At 53.2% G+C, this 18,927-nt stretch overlaps 1 protein-coding gene across 1 annotated transcript in view; it reads right to left on the bottom strand.

The window, feature by feature from the left end:
* Positions 1–1,459: 1,459 nt before the first annotated feature.
* Positions 1,460–18,927, bottom strand: part of CEP72 (centrosomal protein 72) — a 32,462-nt gene continuing 14,994 nt past the window's right edge. Inside the window, 14 exon segments of the mRNA XM_060092660.1 lie at positions 1,460–1,613; positions 2,750–2,861; positions 4,041–4,167; positions 10,609–10,740; positions 10,742–10,806; positions 11,959–12,124; positions 12,224–12,279; positions 13,103–13,346; positions 13,739–13,991; positions 14,106–14,361; positions 15,341–15,463; positions 16,147–16,302; positions 17,709–17,841; positions 17,844–17,889. Coding sequence (XP_059948643.1) covers positions 1,460–1,613; positions 2,750–2,861; positions 4,041–4,167; positions 10,609–10,740; positions 10,742–10,806; positions 11,959–12,124; positions 12,224–12,279; positions 13,103–13,346; positions 13,739–13,991; positions 14,106–14,361; positions 15,341–15,463; positions 16,147–16,302; positions 17,709–17,841; positions 17,844–17,889 — 2,023 coding nt within the window.

Genomic DNA, 18,927 nt, shown 5'->3' with positions numbered 1-18,927 from the left:
GAAGGAGTTAAATGAAACATGAACATGATGGGAAATAAAACCTTTATTAAAAAGGCCTTCTTTCCTTTTTATAAAAAAGGACCAAATGGGGCTTCCCTGGTGGCGCAGTGGTTGAGAGTCCGCCTGCCGATGCAGGGGACACGGGTTCGTGCCCCGGTCTGGGAGGATCCCACATGCCGCTGAGCGGCTGGGCCCGTGAGCCATGGCCACTGAGCCTGCGCGTCCAGAGCCTGTGCTCCGCAACGGGAGAGGCCACAACAGTGAGAGGCCCGCGTACCAAAAAAAAAAAAAGGACCAAATGGAATTTTAGAACGAAGAAATATACAATTTCTAAAATTAAAAATTCAGTCTATAAGCCCAACAGCAGATCAGGCGCATGGAGGAAACAGCAGTAAACTCTGTGACGGGACAACAGAGACCACCCAGCCAAAGCTCCTAGAACACTAAGGAGGAAAAGACCCAAGGTTAGGGAAAGGGGGGCCAGACCCAGGGGCTGACGTGGCGTCACTGGAGTGCCGGGGGGAGGGGATTGGAGAGGCGGGTCGGCTCAAGAGAGAAGTAACAGGAAATCGTGGCCCAAACTTCCCACATTTGATGAAAAATACAAACTCAGGTCCAAGAAGCTCAACGTAACCCAAACGAGAAACATAAAGTAACAGCATGGCGACAATCTTCTACAAGCTGAAAATGGATTCATGCGAAAATCTTTAAATAATTAAAAAAAAAAAATCTGATGATGAAACACACACCCCCCACACCGACTTCCCTGTGAAGTTACAAAAACGCAACGCGACCTGAAGGCGAGGGCCTCCTCCTGAGCCCCAGGGCCCACGCCAGCCCCTGCTCTCGACCTGCAGCTCTGCTAAGTCCACCACACGGCACTCTCAACAGTCACTTCGCTTCACCAAAGAAAGCAAGTATTACCTAAGCTATAACGTTTCCAATCTAAAAATCTAATTTTATGCCCTGTTAGGACATAATTTTCAGAAATGAACTACAAACCAAGGAGAGCAGGGCTTGGGCGGTATTTCTCCTGTGGAATGTTAAGGCCACAAACATTATTCTCCACAGCTCTAGGTGTTACTTGCATTTAGTCTCAGATCTTGCAGTTCCTGCTCATCAACTGTGGTGCACAGCTTATTTCATAAAAGAACTCAACGCGAAACTCAGTTATAATTAAAGAATCACTTTTTAGAACAACGTATTAGCTTATTAAATAAGGGTTGCTTGTTACACAATAAATTATTTTCTTCAACCGTCCTTCAGAGCTGCTTTCTTGCACGTTAGGCAGAAAAATACAGCATTTTCTTTGTCTCAAGATAGTTGATGAAAAACTACTGACCTGTTTGTCTCAAGACATGTAAAGGGCTTCGATGAACCTGTCTTTTTAGGACACTTCAGACCCCCCCCGCCCCCCGCACCGCAGGCCCTGAAGACAGACACCCACGGAGAGGAGCGCTCAGGGCGCAGACGCGGGCGGGAGGCTGGGGAACAGGGCCGCGGTCTTCTCGAGCTCCCTGCAGCTCCAGTGCAGCTGCTCCACCTCGGCCTGGTGCCGCGCCCGCACCCGGCCCAGCTCCAGAAGGAGGTGCTCGTTGGTGCTGACCAGGGACCTGGAGACGAGGCAGGGGACGGCGCTCAGCCCTGGGCCCCGTCCCCGCCCCGGGGGCCCTCCCGCTGGCCCTGCCGCTGCCCCTCTTCTGGCGGGGCTGCGTCTCCCCGGCCCCGGCCCAGCAGGCGCCCCGCTGGCGCGGGAGCTGAAGGGGCGGGGAGGGGAGGCCCCCCGACGCTCTGACAAGAACACTCCATCTTCACGGCGAGAAAACAATGTTCCAGTTCTAGAAAAGGTCCAAGGATGGAAACATTTCTAATTCGCAGTCAGCTGCACTCCTGACATGGACACGGCACAATGGGAAAGTCCTGGGTTTTTTAATACTGGGACCGTTTTTAACTCTGGAGGAATCTCAGCAGGGAAGCGGGGCTGCACGCTGCCGACCCCGTCTCCAAGCTGCCAGCTCACCCTGTTGGCACTGAAGGAGGGACCTCCGTGGCGCCGCGAGCCACAAAGCTGGCCACGCCAGCGACAAACCCCATTTGCGGGACGCTGGGAGAGCCACAGGCCAGGCGGAGGCTCAGCACCGACCCGTCTGCTGCTCCGAGAGGCGCTGCGGCCCTGCCTTGCCCACACCCAGCCCACGGAGCCCACCCGCCTGTGGCCTGCCTGCCCTCCCCCCGGGGCTTGTGCTGGGATGGGCCCAGGGGCCTGTGGCCTCCAATCGCCACAAGGTCATAGCCGGCTTGGCTCCGGCTGTGGCAGGGCCGGTGTGGTGACCTCGCCGGACAGTGAGAAGGGGGCGGGGGGAGAGCAGAGGAAAAGGGAGGGTGGGGCGGGAGTGCTGCCTTCAGGCCTGCCCCCCACTGCTGCGGCTTCCCCTCCGCAGCCCAACCCGCTGGCCAGCACGCAGGTCTCTTCACAAAATCTGAGCCGGGGGCAAAGGTGGAATCTCTTCACGTTTCTACGAGAACAGCCGAGAACAGCCGAGAACCACCACACCGAGGGGGCACGCACAGGCCTCCAGGGCACGGCACCACCTCTCCCTCGCCCCTCGTCCCCCCTTAACACCTCCCAGGAAGCTGCAGCAGGAAGGACCTCGCTGCTCAGTAAGACGGAGAAGCTCACAGAAGCTCCGAGTCAGCCCAGCGACACACGCGGGCTCAGGAGCACCAGCCCACCGCCCCGGGCAGGCGCCTATGGCTCTCCTGCAGCATCTGGGTGAGCTCCTGGATCCTGTCGTAGGGCTCCAGATGCTGCTTTAGTTCCACAATCTCACCAGAGAGCCTCTCGACACTTGTCTGAAGTCCTGATGGGAAAAGAAGTAGCGATATTCAGTGAAATGCGCTCCCACATTTTAAAATTTTTTATTTAGTTAGTTAGTTAGTTTTGGCTGCGTTCGGTCTTTGTTGCTGCCCGCAGGCTTCTCTAGTTGCGGCGAGCGGGGGCTACTCTTCGTTGCGGCGCACGGGCTTCTCACTGTGGTGCCTTCTCTTGTTGCGGAGCACGGGCTCGAGGCACAAGGGCTCAGTAGCTGTGGCTCGTGGGCTCTAGAGCACAGGCTCAGTAGTTGTGGCTCACGGGCTTAGTTGCTCCGCGGCATGTGGGATCTTCCCGGACCAGGGCTCGAACCCGTGTCCCCTGCACTGGCAGGTGGATTCTTAACCACTGCACCACCAGGGAAGTCCCAACACTCCCACATTCTGGAAACTAAAATGATTCTAGAGTTTAAAGCGCACCTGGGAAACACGGGAAAAGGTCATCAGGGTGAACAAAGCAGCCCCCTCTCCACCTGCAATCATCCCAACCCAGGGCCCAGCACCGGCCCCTGCTGTTGGGGATGAAGCCCCGGGACTCTGCCTTCTGGGCACCCCTGAGGGGTGCGTGCAGCGTGGAGCAGAGACAGGTGGAGGTGGGCCTGGCGCCAGCCGGAAGTCCTAGGCTGGATCTGCTGCTGGACAGCTGGGCCTTCAGGGAGAAGACCCTGGCAGCTGACAGGACTGGGGTGAAGGGCTGTGGGGACGGCTACCGGGCGGCGGGCCCCAGAGGGTCTCGGCTGTGACTGTGCTCACGCCCTGAGATGCTTACCACCCGGTCCTTTAGGAAGACGTTTCAGATCCCCAAGAGGTCAGACTGGAGCAGACACTCAGGCTGAAGCCCCTGTGGGACCCCACGTCACCTCACATTACCCCAGAGCAGGCTGCACTCCACCTTGAAATCCCAAGGGCACTTTTGCAAAACTGGCAAAATAGAATCCAAGACAGTGAAGAGGGAAACAAAAATGACCTGGGTCTGGAAGGAGCTGTAACCAAGGAGAAGAACGCCCCGGGGAGGGCCCCGTGGCCTTTCAGCAGCTCAGAGCGACGGTCCCGGGCACGCACGCCTGCCCTGGCAGGGCTGGGGGCTCCGACCCCACTGCACTGCACTTGCTGAGTCTGAATCCTGTGAAATCCTGACTCTGACACGTACAAGTAAACCGTGAACTCACCAGTGATCTGCAAGCTCAGTGTGGATGGCGCGTCGGCGTTTCTCACTTCTGTTTTCACGCTGAACAGAAGAGACTTCAAGCCACTGCTTTCCTCCAGAGCTCGGTCCAGATGCTGCCGCAGGTGACCCTGCAGGCACAGAGCAACGCGTGCCAAACAGACGAGTCAAACTCTGTGCAGACTGCATCACTACAAAGATGGCACCTGGGGCCCGTCTGTCTGGATCCAAATGGTCCCAAACTGCACAGTGTAAGGAGAAGGGGTGCCACTACTCATCTGCCCAAACCCCCGAATCCACGGTCCTCTGTTTCCAGGTTGACAGGCCTGCTATGCCCATGGGGACGGCCCACTGCCCGGTGACCATGCAGGCTGGGGCTGCAGCCCTTCCTGGATGCAAGGGCCATTTGTGTGCAGACACCCAGAGGATGCCGGTACCACTTCACTACTTTTCACTTATGCCTCTAAAAATGAAGCTTTGTGTAGGATCTCTGTCTTGATAAGATGATAAGCACCAGACACTTCAGACACTTGTCTCCCAGCAACCCTGTGGCTACTTTCACTCCCACTTTACAAATGGGGGGACTGAGCACAGAGGGTGCTCACGCCCGGGGAGGAGACCCATCCCCACCACATACAACACACAGAAGCCACCACGTGGCACCCTCCTCACCAGCTGCCGCATTGTGAGGACTTGCGGGGCTGCCCGGAATGGGCATGGAGGACCTGCACCCTGCTAAGCCTTCAGAGGAGACCACAGCCCCGAGTGACAGCCTGACAGCAACTTCAGGAGGCCCTAAGACACACGGCTCAGCTGCCCTGGGCTCTGACCACAGAGACCACACAGTTGTAAGCGTGTGCTGTTTGCTGTGTGACTGGGGGTAACTTGTTACGCAGCAATAGACAACCTAACACAGGGGGTTCAGTACCTGCTGCCGTCCCTACAGCCCACCCTCTTAACCACAGGACAGAAGCCAGAAAGCTTCTACACAGCAAAGGAAACCATCAACAAAATGAAAAGGCAGCCTACGGATTGGGAGAAAATATTTGCAAACCATTTGTCTGATAAGGGGTTAATATCCAAAATATATAAAGAATTCACACAACAGTGAAAAAACAATCTGATTTAAACATGGGCAGAGGACCTGAACAGACATTTTTTCAAAGAAGACATCCAGATGACAACAGGCGCATAAATAGATGCTCAACATTGCTCGTCATCAGAGAAATGCAGATCAAACCACAGCGAGGCGTCACCACACCTGCCAGATGGCTTCATCAAAAGGACACGCGGTAACAAGTGTTGCCAAGGGTGTGGAGAGAAGGGAACCCTCCTGCGCTGCTGGTAGGAATGTGAACAGGTGCAGCCACTACGGAGAACAGGATGGAGGTTCCTCAAAAAATTAAAAACAGAGCTACCAGATCCAGCAATTCCACTTAGGGGTATTTATCTGAAGAAAACAAAAACAGTAATTTGAAAAGATACGTGCACCTCCCACGTTCATAGCAGCATTACTTACAACAGCCAAGATATGGAGCAACCTAAGTGCCCATCGATAGATGAATGGATAAAGAAGATGCGCTCTATGTATATAATGAGAAAGACAAATACCACATGATCCCAGTCATATGTGGAATCTAAAACAAACAAACAAACAAAGTGAAGCTCACAGATACAGAGAACTTGGTGCCTGCCAGAAGCAGAGGTTGGGGGTGGGAGAAGTGGGTGAACCATTACTGCTTTTTAGTTTAAATCAATTGAATTTTTTTAAAAAGTCTACTACAAATAAAAGGGAGAGGTTGTTAATTAGATAAAAAACGCAAGACCCAAGTGTACGCTGCCTACAAGGAACCCACTTTAAATATAAGCACACCAATAAATTAAAAGGACAGAAAAAGATACACTATAGCAACACTAATGGAAGAAAGGCTATGCTCATGTCAGTCAAAGCAGAATAAGAGAGAGAAAGAGCAGGTACAAAGGGGAAAAGCATGAGAGGAAGCGTCACACATTCAGGGCACTAACAGGGGTTAATGACAGGCAGGGTGTCAGGTGACGGCAGTGCGTGGAGGGAAAGGCAGAGAACAGGCCAGGAGGCGCACCAACACGGGACAGCGACACCGGGAGGACCACTCCCTGGAAACGCCGACACCACTGAGCACTCAGCTGTCACCTCAGCAGCCCCCGAGAGACCGGGGCACAGGCGTGGGCCCATCACATGGCACAGGGGTGACCAGATTCGCACCGGGCAGCCTAACTCCATGGCCCACACACTCAACCCTGACGACATACGAGCTTGACCAAAAAGAACAATTATACTATATGGGTCAAATTCACTTATTTTGGCTATAAAATAAATAAATAAATAAAAATAAAACGAAAGAACACCGTAAATAGTTTCCATACAATTAAACTGAACCATAATGATCAGTGAGGGAAAAACCTCAACACGCTGAATGCACGATGGTCTTTCAGTAAAAATTATACATGTCTAAGGTGCCCCTTCGATGGTTTGATGTGCGTGTTCACAGTGATGACCACAGTCAAGGTAATAGACACACCTTCTCTTTACAGAGTAACCATTTTCTTGGTGATGAGAACACCGGAAATCTGTTCTCTCAGCAGATCTCCAGATTCCACGCGGTCTTATCAACTGCGACCATCAGGCGCGCTTTAGAGCCCTAGACCGAGTCACCTACAGCGCTGCCACGCCGTGCCCTGGGCCACCATCTCCCCTCCCCCCACCTCCCCACCGCCGTGGCCACCGTTCTACTCTCTGCTATGAACTCAGCTCTTAGGTTCCATATATGAGATCATGGAGTCTGTTTTCTTCCCACGTCGGACTTATTTCACTTAGCATAACACCCTCGAGGTCTATGGCAGGACTCCCTTCTTTCTACAGCTGAATAACGTCCCGCTGCACACACACACCACGTCTTCTTTACCCATTCATCCACTGAAGGACACTTAGGCTGCTTCCACATCTTGGTTACTGTGACTAATACTGCCGTGAACGTGGCAGTACATGTATCTCTTCCAGATCCTGATTTCACTTCCTTTGGATAAATACACAGGACTGGGATTGCTGGATCATATGCTAGTTCTACTGTGGAGTTTTTGAGGACCCTCCATACTGTTCTCCACAGTGGCTGCACCAACCTACATTCCCGCCAACAGTGCACGAGGGTTCCCTTCTCTCCACATCCTCCAGTTGTTATCTCGTCTTTTTGATGACGGCCATTCTGCAGGTGTGAAGTGATAGCTCACTCTGGTTTTGATTTGCATTTCCCTGATGACTAGTAATACTGAGCATCCTTTTCACATGTCTGTTGACCATCTGTATGTCTTCTTTTTAGGTCCTCTGCCCATTTTTTAATTGGGTTTCTTTTTTTTTCTACTGAGTTGTATGAGTTCTTTATATATTCTGGATATTAACCCCTCATCAGATAAATGCTTTGCAAATATTTTCTCCCAATCCATAGGCTACCTTTTCATTTTGGTGATGGTCTCCTTTGCTCTGCAGAAACTTTTGGTTTGAGGTAGTCCCACTAGTTTATTCTTGCTTTTGTTGCCTTTGCTTTGGGTGTTACATCCAAAACAATCACTGCCAAGGCCATGTCGAGGAGCTTTTTCCCGTTTTCTTCTAGGTTTTTTTTTTTTTGGCCGCACTACGTGGCATGCGGGATCTTAGTTCCCCTACCAGGGATCAAACCCACACCCCCCTGCAGTGGAAGCATGGAGTCCTAACCACTGGACCACCAGGGAAGCCCCTTCTAGGAGTTTTAGTTTCAAGTCTTATATTTAAATTTTTAATCCACCCTGAGTTGAATTTTGTGTGTGCTCTAAGGGTCCAAGTTCATTCTTTTGCCTGTGAACATCCAGTTTTCCCAACACCATTTACTGAAGAGATTATCCTTTCACGATGGTGTATTCTCAGTGCCCTTGTCAAAAATTAGTTGACCATATATGCGTGGGTTTATTTTTGGGTTCTCTATTCTGTTCCAGTAATCTATGTCTGTTTTTGTGCCAGCACCATACTGTTATGATTACTATAGCTTTGTAATATAATTTTAAATCATGAAGTGTGATGCCTGAAACTCTATTCTTTCTCAAGATCACTTTGGTGATTTGGGGTCTTTTGTGGAACTACAAAAAGAAGAATACAAATTAAAAGAAAAATAATTATACAAATTTTAGAATTGTTTTTTCTATTTCTGTGAAAAATGCCATTGGAATTTTTATAGGGCTTACACTGCAACTGTAGATGTCTTTGGGCAGTATGGACATTTTAACACTAACAACCTTCCACCCATGAACATGGGATATCCTTTTGCTCATTTGTCTTCTTCAACTTCTTTTATCAATGTTTTATAGTTTTCAGTGTTAAGCTCTTTAACCTTCTTGGTTAAATTTATTCCTAAGTATTTTATTCTTTTTGATGCTATAAATGGAATTGTTTGGGAACAATCATTGATGTAAAGAAATAAGAATGATTTTTGTTATGCTGACTTTGTATCCTGCAACTTCACTGAATTTATTTGTTCTAATTTTCTTTTGTGAAGTCTTTAATGTTTTCTACATGAATGATCACATCATCTACAAATAGAGGTAACTTTACTCCTTCCTTTCCAATCTGGATGCCTTTTGTTTCTTTTTCTCACCTGCTTGCTCTTGCTAGTACAGTTGATCCCTGAACAACGGGGGGTCGGGGGGCTGGGGTGCCGACTCTCCTTGCAGCTGAAAATCTGCATATAGTTTATAGTCAGCCCTCCAAATCTGCAGTTCTGTGTCCATGGATTCAACCAACTTCCAATTGTGTAGTACTATAGTATTTACTATTTAAAAAATCCACATATAAATGAACCCATGTAGTTCAAACCCACGTGTTCAAGGGTCAGCTGTACTTCCAGTGGAAGAGAAGCTGCAGAGTGGACACCCTGGTCTCATACTGGGTCTCAGAGGAAAAGCATTCAGTCTCCCCCACTGATCGTGAGGTGAGCCAAGGGCTTCTCACAGATGGCCTTTATTGTGTTGAGGAAATTTTCTTTTACACCTATTTTGTTGGTTTTTTTTTTATCATGAATGGATATTGAACTTTGTCAGATGCTCTATCTCCATCACTTGGGATGACTGTGTGGTCTTTATCTCTCCATGAGTTAATGTAGCGTATTAATTTGTGTATGTTAAACCAACCTTGCATTCCAGGGGATGCTCCCTCTTGGTGGTGATGTGTTGCTGAATTTGGTATACCAGTCTTCTGTTGAGGAGTTTTACATCTATGTGCATCAGATACTAGCCTGTAGTTTTCTTTTCTTGCGGTGTCTTTGGCTTTGGTATCTGGGCAATGCTGGCTTTATGTAATTAGTTTTAAAGTATTCCCTCTGCTTCTATTTTTTTTTGGAAAAGTTTAAGAAGGGTAAGTATTAATTCTTCTTTGAATGTTTGATAGAATTCAGCCATGAAGCCATCTGGTCCTGGACTTTCCTTTATTAAGAGGTTGATTACTGTTCCATCTCATTTGTTATTGGTCTCTTAGGTTTTATTTCTTCTTGATACAGTCTTGGTAGGTTGTATGTTTCTAGGAATTTATCCATTTCTCCTAGGTTCTCCAATGTGCTTGTATATAACCATTCTTTGACTCTTTTTGTTTCTCAGGCATCTGTTGTAATGCCTCCTCTTTCATTTCTGATTTTTAATCTCCTCTCTTTCTTAGTCTAGCTAAGAGTTTATTGGTTTTGTATACTTTCAAAACCCAGCTCAGTTTTGTTAATTGTTTTCCTGTTGTTTTTCTACTCTCTTATTTATTTCTGCTATGATCTTTATTATTTCCTTCCTTCTGCTTACTTTGGATTCAGTCTGTTCTTCTTCCTAGTTCCTCTAGCTGTAAAGTTAGGTTGTTTATTTGAGATTTTGAGATCTTTTTTCCTTTTTAGTGTAGGCGTTTATGAGTGATGGTCTCACGGTGAGGTTACAAAGGACGAGGGCGGCCTCAGCCAGGAGGTGGGCTCCCCTGCCAGGTCCACACTGTGCTGGCTCTGGCTGCCCTTCAGTGCCACCTGGTGGCGGAGTTCCCACAGGTCCAACAGGACACCTTGGTCTCATAGCTGGCTGGTGCAGACAGGACAGCAGCAGAGACCCCAGGTCACCCAGGTAACTGGAACCTCTCTCACCAGTGTTCTGGGGAGCCTGGGCCAGGGAACGCTGGGACCACAGAAACTCCACCTCCAGCCCAGCCTCACTCTCCCTTTTTCTCTCCCACTCGGCCCCTCTCAGAACAGAACACGGCCGCCCAGGAGGGGCAGAGCTGGGACACGTGGCAACGCTGTCATCTGCAGTCACTGTCACGAGGGGTCCTGGAGTGACAGAGTCACGCTGCGTCCCTGCAGGGCAGCTGGAGTCCCGGGGGTGAGGAGAGCCTGGTGGGGGAGGGGGTTCGCGTCCTGCAAGGGCAGGAAGGGGCCCCGGTGGTGTCCCCGACAGCTGTAAGGGGAAGCAGCGTTGAGAAGCTACCCTCATTCTGTGATGTCAAAACTACATTTTGCTCCATCTGTGAACAAACGGAACTAACTCACCATCTCCTTCCGAGTGTCGCTGAGTTCCGACACCACCTCACTCATCTTCACGCTATACTGCTGCTGTAGCTCAGCAAGGCGACTCCGCAAAGACTTATTTTCCATAGTCAGGGAGATAATTTCTTCGCTCACACGTTGTTGAACTGTCCTGAGTGGCTGTAAACTCTTGGACAGATGACAAAATGTGTCTTGTCTGAGCTAGAAGTAAGAAATAAACATTATTACAACATTTATGTTGAAAGGATGAGTGTAAACAAAACATGTTCAATGCATTTTGAATAACACAGGCTACATAGCTCAAAAACACTGACAGGCATGGAGACTGGAAAAGGGACACGTACACCATTGAAATGACTTCATCAGGCCTCTTTATCCCCAGCCGTGGATGAGGACCAACAGGCAAAGAGCAACAATTTTAGAGACCTAGAGAAAAGGGCCCTCAGGGAAAGGCCACCATTAGGAAGGTCTGCCTGAACGCTCTTACACAACACCGACTGCTGCTGCTCCTGGCCTGGCCCTGCAGTGCGAAGAGTCTGGTGGCTCCACGACTGGGAAGGCAGACAGTCCTGCTGCTAGCCCTGAGAGGGTGCAGGTTTATGCGGTCAGGATCCAGGGGCGCCAGCTTCTCAGGGCGCCCTGATTCCAGAAGGAGGAGCTGAGGGGCCCAGACACTGAGTGGAAGGCTCAGGAGCCTCTGGTGCAGCTACGCTGGGAGATCCAGGCAGAGCTCGGGGTCTGCTGGAAGGAGACAGCTGGCAGGCCCCTGCTCCCCCTGGGGCACATGAGGCTGCAATCAGGCTGCGGGGAAAGAGAAGGTGACCCTGGGGACACAGCATCTCCCCATCTCACACCCCGACTCTGGATGTGGGGTCCCCTGTGTGCCCCTGTACCCAGGCACCAGGCAGAAGAAAACCCAAGTCCTCTCTGGGGAGGGGCCATCTTCCTGGGCCTCAAGTCATTTCCACCGAAAGGTCAGCAAATCCGGGGCCCTGCATTCAGTCAAATGCTCAGAGGATTCGGAGAAGACAGCAGCAGCATTTTAGTCTCCAAATCCCCACGTAAACACAGAGCAGGAGAAGCAAACACCCAGGAAGAGCGATGCCAACACCACTGGCTGATGACACACCTCCAGGAAGCCTGGAGCGCCAGCAGGTGGGAAACGACAGCCACAGGCCGCGTGGAGTCCTCCATGTCTGCCACCTCCCGAGAAGGCAGATGCTGTGAACAGGACCATCAGTCCCCACAGCGCAGTGAGGCAGTGACGCCGGTGAGGCGGTCCAGCGAGACACGGGGAGCAGCGCCCAGCAGTGGGGCACAAGCACCTGCCCGCGGAGCCCTGCGCCAGCTCACCGAGGAACACCTCACTGCTGTGCAGGGGGCTGCAGCCACTCCAGTGCCTGTCCACCAGGTCGAGGGGCGCCACCTCCAGGGTGGCCTTCTTCCCGGGCGGCACGGCCAAGTGCAATTTGGGACACACCTGCACGGAAACAAACCACGACCATGGCTTTTTCTGTGTCTGAAACCAGTGGGTATGACGCAGCACTAGGCGTGAGCGGCACACTAATGCCTCATCCCACCACCAACCAGCACGCTGAGCGGTTCACATACCACAAACCTGCAGGGGGGGGCACGTGGGATTCACCTCCCCGCCCCCTGCACGTGTGTCCACATCTGTGGGGCGGGGACAACATCTCACACCGGGAGGAACGGCGAAACTGTCACCTTAGTGTAACAGTCAGGAGACCAGTCGGTTCCCAGGGACAGCTGTCCTGGGCCCTCCTGAACCAGCCCCAGCGATTCTGGGAGGGAGGAGACTAGTCTCGGCCTGAACGGCCACTGGAGCCCAGGAGGCCCTAAGTGCAGCGCAGCCCACACAGGACTAGAGGGAGGGCTGGCCGGGACGGCGCAGGCACAAGGCTGCCGAGCAGAACCACCATGGCTCCACCGCGGGCCCAACCACGCCAGGACCGCAGAGTCAGTGGCATTCTCGGCAACGCTCTCTTTTCTTCCGTCCAGAAATGGTTTTACCCACTTTAAGGGATTACCGCAGAAAGGGGGACGGCTCCTGCCCACTTTCTGAGTGTCTAGGGAACAACTCCTGGGTCCTGGGATTTCGGGGGCACATGCCAGCAGTGCCAGGGCTGGGGCCAAGGCCTCGCGCCCTTCACAGCCCAGCGCTCCCCACTGTTACACAAATAAAGGGCTTTCCTCCTTAAGACCGTCTGGAACAGCCAGCAAGACCCTGAAGGGAGTGTGGGAGCGACCTGGGCCACTTGAGCCGGGACAGCCCCGCACTCCTGGCATCACTGCCCACCCACGGGAGCCCCAGGAGCACCGGGAAACACATGCCCGCAGAGGGGACACTGCTCTGCCCGAGGTCACACCAAGGGCGGGGCAGCCGTCTCCGGGGACCAGTCGGCGTGGGAACACTGACGCCAGCTGCTGCCCCCGAAGGGCTGAGGCTGAGAGCACCTGTGAGCATCAGCACAGGTACCTCCGTCAGAAGCTGCACCCGGACCCTCAGCCTCAGGCGTGGGTGACGGAGCCGAAGTCCCCGGTGTGGTCAGGCTTCTGCCTTCCACCCGGCAGAAGGGTCGTGCCCTCTCCAAGAGGACGATCACCACAGGGTCAGAGTACTCAGAGGAGGGGACAGCGCAGGCAGCACCCCTCCTGCAAAGCCCCAACCCCACAGCAAGTGCCAGGCCGTCAGGCGAGGCTCCGCCCGGGGTGACATCCATCTGGGGCCAGGGAAGGCCCAAGCACATTCCCAACTCAAGCAAATCCTCATTTTCCCTCCTTCACTCAATCCAGTGAGAGACTGAAGAGGCAAACAGACAGGGGCCAGACCAGCCGTGAAAGCAGAGCTCGGCCCCGCGGCCTGCGGCTGGAAGCCACCCACCACCTACGATGAGCCCAGCGTCAGGACCAACCACAGGGGGCCAGGCGCTCCCCTCACCAACCTCGTGGGACGCCCCCTTCCAGCCCCACCCCCCGGCCTCCCCGGGCCTCAGCCCCTGTTAGGGCACCTGCGCCCCTTCTGTGCTGGGACGCTCTCCCCCACTTGCCCACCTGGGAGTGACGTGGCAGGGCCAGCCCCCTGCCCCGCGAGCTCGGAGGGCAAGCCACCCACTGTCTGCTGGATGGTCTTCACTCGTGTCCCAAACTTTGAGAATGTCTCCATCTCCAACTGGGCCAGTGACAAGGGCGATAAAGCATCGTCCACAACCGCTCTGGGTGACCCTGGGGTCTCGAGAACGTGCACTCCCGAACGAGGACGTGTCCTTCGGAGAACCAAGGGACGCACGCCCGGGACCCCCGCTCCCGAGGGTGGCTCCAGCCGGCGGGACGAGGAGGCTGCGTAAGCCAGCGCCCCCGGGATGACACTTCCACCTCAAGGCCCTCGCACGACGGGGAGAGGCGTGGAGCCCGGAGCGCGCTTCTCACAGAACGGGGCGGTGACAGCGCTGTGGAGCAGTGCACCTAAGAGCTGCGCTCACCTCGGGGCCGTGTTAGCGCTGAGGATGGAAGACCGGCCTGACAGGTCGGCGGCCCGCGGCCTGCACACCTGGCTCACCTCACGCACGCTGGGCGGCCTCTGCTGCTCGGGCTCCCAGGCCGCCGAGCGGGAACAGGGCCCCTGGCTCCGGCCCTCCGAGCCGCCCCTCCTGCTCAGGCCCTCCTCCAAGCAGCTCAGACACTCCTGGTCCGCAGGTGCCTGGAGCCTCCCGCCACGCACCCTTCGCTTCCTGTGCTCTTCCGGAGCAGGCAAGGGATTTCACCCCTTTTGCGTCAATAAACTTGTCTTCTGAGAAGAAGGGCCTGAGTCCTCCATGTCCTTGGGGTCTGCAACAGAGCAGGCGCCCTGGGCTCAGGGACCGGCACTGCAGTTTACCCAGCTGTGTGCACATGCATGCGTGTGTGTGCGCGTGAGCATCTGTGCAGGCATGCGTGTGCCTGTGTACGGATGCACGTGCACATGCAAATATGGAAAATCCACCAAAGAGTAACAAAACTGAAGTAGTAACTTTAACAAATGAATCGACTGATTACTGTATGTCCTCTCACCAAAACTATATATAACAAAGATGAGTCAAGTGGGTAACAACTTAAGATCTGGAAGTTAGTTACAGTGGATTTAACAACTTGTCCCTACCGGAGACACTGTCAACACGTCGGATCTAAGACCCTCCCTCCCCAGCCGCTGAGCCACTTCCCGGGCACCTCGGGGCCCGGCACCCCACAGCCCAGGGCCCTCCTCCCAGGGCAGGCTCTCCTCTTGAGGCCCCTCAGCCTGAGCCCTGGAACCTCCTGCACGTGGACTCTGCAGGCACCTGGGCTCAAATCTGCCCCACAAGGCTGCCCTCTGGCCAGGCCTCCTCTCAGGGCTCCGTGAACAGAGCCACACCCAGGGCATCCCCGGCAAACTAGGGCCACGAGTGCTCGTGACCTGAGTGGACGGACACCACTGTCATCTGGCGGCCCAAGCCAGAGACCACCCGGACAGCCCTCCCCCTCCAGTTCCCTGTCCATGACCATACATCACCAAGTTCACCCAACCAGCACCAGCAGGACACCTCTGCCCCTTGCCGGGACTGGTCTGCCATATCCACTCAGACGGACCCACTGCCCGCCCCCCACAACTCAAATGCCCACTGGCCACTCCATGCCGTCCCCTGCCCCCAGCCCGGGGACCTGCCCCCCCACCCACCCATGTGGCACCGTGCTCCCTCACCTTGACCTGCAACCTGTGCTCTTCCGTCCCCCACCTCCAGTCCAGGGCCTCCACACGAGCCCACACCCACACAGCACAGCTGAACCTGGCCACCAGGGGCCAGCAGAGCAAGCCACACTGGGACTGGGGGCCGGCCCACAGAAGCACAATCGGAATGCTTCAAAACCCTCCAGGACACAGACGACGGGAGGACCCAGAAATACTTCCAGCTCACAGGCGTCTGAGACACGACGCTAAGATACACCACGTGCACCGGACAGGATCCGGGACCCGAAGACGCATCCACGCATCCCCACGCACACATACACGTGTAGATGTGTGTGTAGGGACACACGCGTGAGGTCTCAGGACACGGAGTAAATGCGGCTGGTGTCTCAATGCCATGGCCTGCTCTGCAGTGGCCACGGGGCACTGGGCAGCCACCACCATGACCCGCCAAAGTCCCCACGCGCTCACCTGCACAAGCCTCAGGCAGGGGCTAGGTTCGCTCACACTGGGAGGTTTCTGACGCCTTTTCCGTATTCGTGCAAACAACACTCTCAATTAACTTATTTAATTTCCCTCGTCTTTCATTTTTTAAACTGTAACAGTAGCCACTGTCATAACCTGGGCCCATGTATGTATCCAGAAGAAACTGTGTGAGTGAGAGTGTGTACTCACAGAGCAGGAACCTAAACCACCGATGTTCTACAAAGGTCAACTTCCATTTATAAAGAAGATTCTTTCCTAAGACACCTCAGAGAGTTACGCACACACACACGATGAAGAGAAGGGGAGCGGGAGCAAACAGTTGAGGCTGGGGTCACCTGGACGAGGGGCAACGTGCTGCGGGGGGCGCTGGTCCTGCATCCTCGGCCCCACCCAGCCCCCGCGGGAGCTGCTCCTCCTCTTCTCGGGGCCCTTCCTCAGGGAGTCCCCGCACTGGTGCTGTGCTGACTCAGGACTCAATAGATGCCGCGACTCTGCTGCATTAAAAAGCATTTTAAAAGCTTTATTTCAGGCTTCCAACAGTGTACCGTATCTGTCAAGTATACTCCTTCGTGGGGTAAATGGGAAAAGAAGGCTGAGTGGACAACACACACCAGCCCACCCTGGTGGGAACCTGCAGTGGTCACCGCCCACAGCGCCCCAGGGGAGGGTGACCCAGCCTCACTCAGGAGAAACTGTTCAGCCAAGGAATCAAGACAGACACAACGGTCAACAGAACCCAGAGACTCCAGCCCACTGAATTAACAAGGGCGCCAAGGTTACTAAATGAAGAAAAAGACAGTCTTCTCAGCAAATGGCACGGCACAACTGGACATACGTGGGGGGACAGGCGGGCAACCTGACCCACTATCTCATACCACACCCAGAAACTCACTCAAAAGAGCAGCTCTCAGACCTAAGCACTGACCCCCAGCACATGGGCCAGTCCGTGGGAGGAACCTCCACGAGCAGGGGCAGCACACGGAAAAGCACGGCCATGAAGGAAAACATGATGAACTGGATTTCACTGAAGTAACACTGCTCTTGGAAGCACTGTTTAGAAAACAAAAGGCAAGCCACAGGGTGGGCAGAAACTTGCAGTACTATATCTGAGAAAGGGCTTGTGTTCAAACACCATGAAGAAGTCTTATGCCTCAACACCAAGAAAAGAAAAGGGGAGGGGAACAGACAGGAACAGAAAGGCCACAGGAGAAGATGTGAGCCCATGAAGAGGCTGTTGTGACTTGTTTTCAGGAAATGCTAATTAAAACCAACAAGAGATACCACCACACACCCAGGACGGGAGCCAGCTTAAGAGAGACTGACAGTCCCAGGAGCTGGCGGGGACGCCAAGGCAGAGGTGGTCCTGCAGCAGGGAAGCCCCAGCCTGCTGCGTCTTCATGGAAAGCTCTCAGGAACCCACAACTCAGAAGCAGCAGCAATGGAGCTGAAGCTCACACACAAGTCGTGGCGGAAGAGCCTCAGCAAAGGGCATGAAGTTCACGTGCACGGCCTCATCAAGTCTCACGTCCTCACCAACGCGCAGCTGGAGCCGGGAGTCCCCTCGTGGCCGGCGGGGCCTCCCTCCCTCCAGCAGAGGACGCTTCCTCCTTGTCTGCTTAGACATCTCACTTCTTCCCTATCCCTGTAACTGAGCTGAGGAGGGACCTGATATAAACAGCCCTGCAACATGACTACCTCCACCTCAAATACACTGACTTCTCCTTCTGTAATTTCATGATCCAAATTACTGATTTTTACAAGTGCACAAGATTTCATGAAGATTCTACATTTAAAGGTAAGTTCTCTAAGGAAGGCCACCGTGGACTCTGAAGCCAGCAGGCATCAACCTCCCAGAAAGGCTGCACGCGCTGGCCCTGTCCGTGGAGCAGCAGCCTACCTGGGGAGCTCTGGAAGCTGGCCTCTTGCTCCCGCTGGCTGGAACTCACGCTCCCAAGAGGGCTGCTCAAGCCCCACTCACACTCGGCAATGAGGTTCAGGACCACCTCATCATCCGCGTCCATGACCAAAAGCCCTTCTTGGCCGAGGGGTCAGTACACTTGGCTCCGGAGTGACGCGGTCTGCAAAGAACAGCAAACCCAGTGCTGGTGCTGCAGCCCACAGAGCACTCCAGCCCGTACAGACCCCGGGAGGGAGATGCCTACACCGCGAGCACGGCCACAAGGTCTCCGAGGAGGAGGAGCTGGTGTCTCTACCACAGTGAAGTTGGAGCGGACTCGGCCAGGACGGCTGGTCACCACACCAGGATTCATTCAAGGACAGAAGTCCCAAGAAGCTCCCCTGTGCCAGGATCTCCTAGCACGTCCACTGTGCCATACGTGTGATCAGGAAAGTCCAAGGAGGACTTCCCTGGGGGTGAGTGGCAAAGACTCCGTGCTCCCAATGCAATGCAGGGGGCGAGGGTTCAATCCCTGGTCAGGGAACTAGATTCCCCCATGCCACATAGCGCGGCCAAAAAGCAAAAAACAAACAAACAAAAAAGCAAGTTCAAGGATGTGGTGTTCTGAATTTCTATTTTCACATTAAGTGAAAACATTTTCCTACCAACTGAAATGTGAGGTTTTAGAATAGGATGTCCCTCCATACAGAGGTACATACCTCATTTCCAACAAAGGCAGCTTAAGAAATCACTCTTCAAAATAGAACTCAATCACATACTATGAATATTGATTTTATGACACCTTATCATACTTTGAGAGATCAATGAATGATATTCCTTATTTTCTCATATTGAAAGTGTTCCAGATCCCTGCAGAAAGAAGGGGACTTGGTTCTCCTTCGGGGTCTGACCACAGAAACCTGACAGTGGACACATGCAGCCTCTCTGGGTATCCACTGCCACCTCTGGATAATAGGACACTGCACCAGATCACCTAAACTCTGTGGAAACTTAGTCTTCAGATAATCAAGGACAGGTAAACTGCAAAACACTGCTGAAAGAAATTAAAGACGAGATAAATAAATGGAAACACATCCCATGTTCACTAATTGGAAGACTTAACACTGTTAAAATGTCAATACTACCCAAAGCAATCTACAGAATCAGTGCAATCCTATCAAAATCCCGATGACATTTTTTGCAGAAACAGAAAAACCCA

The sequence above is a fragment of the Mesoplodon densirostris genome, chromosome 3 (assembly GCF_025265405.1).
Source record: "Mesoplodon densirostris isolate mMesDen1 chromosome 3, mMesDen1 primary haplotype, whole genome shotgun sequence".
Classification (NCBI taxonomy): Eukaryota; Metazoa; Chordata; class Mammalia; order Artiodactyla; family Ziphiidae; genus Mesoplodon; species Mesoplodon densirostris.
The sequence above is the reverse complement of the archived record's forward strand: the minus strand, read 5'-3'. Positions and strand labels throughout refer to the sequence as shown.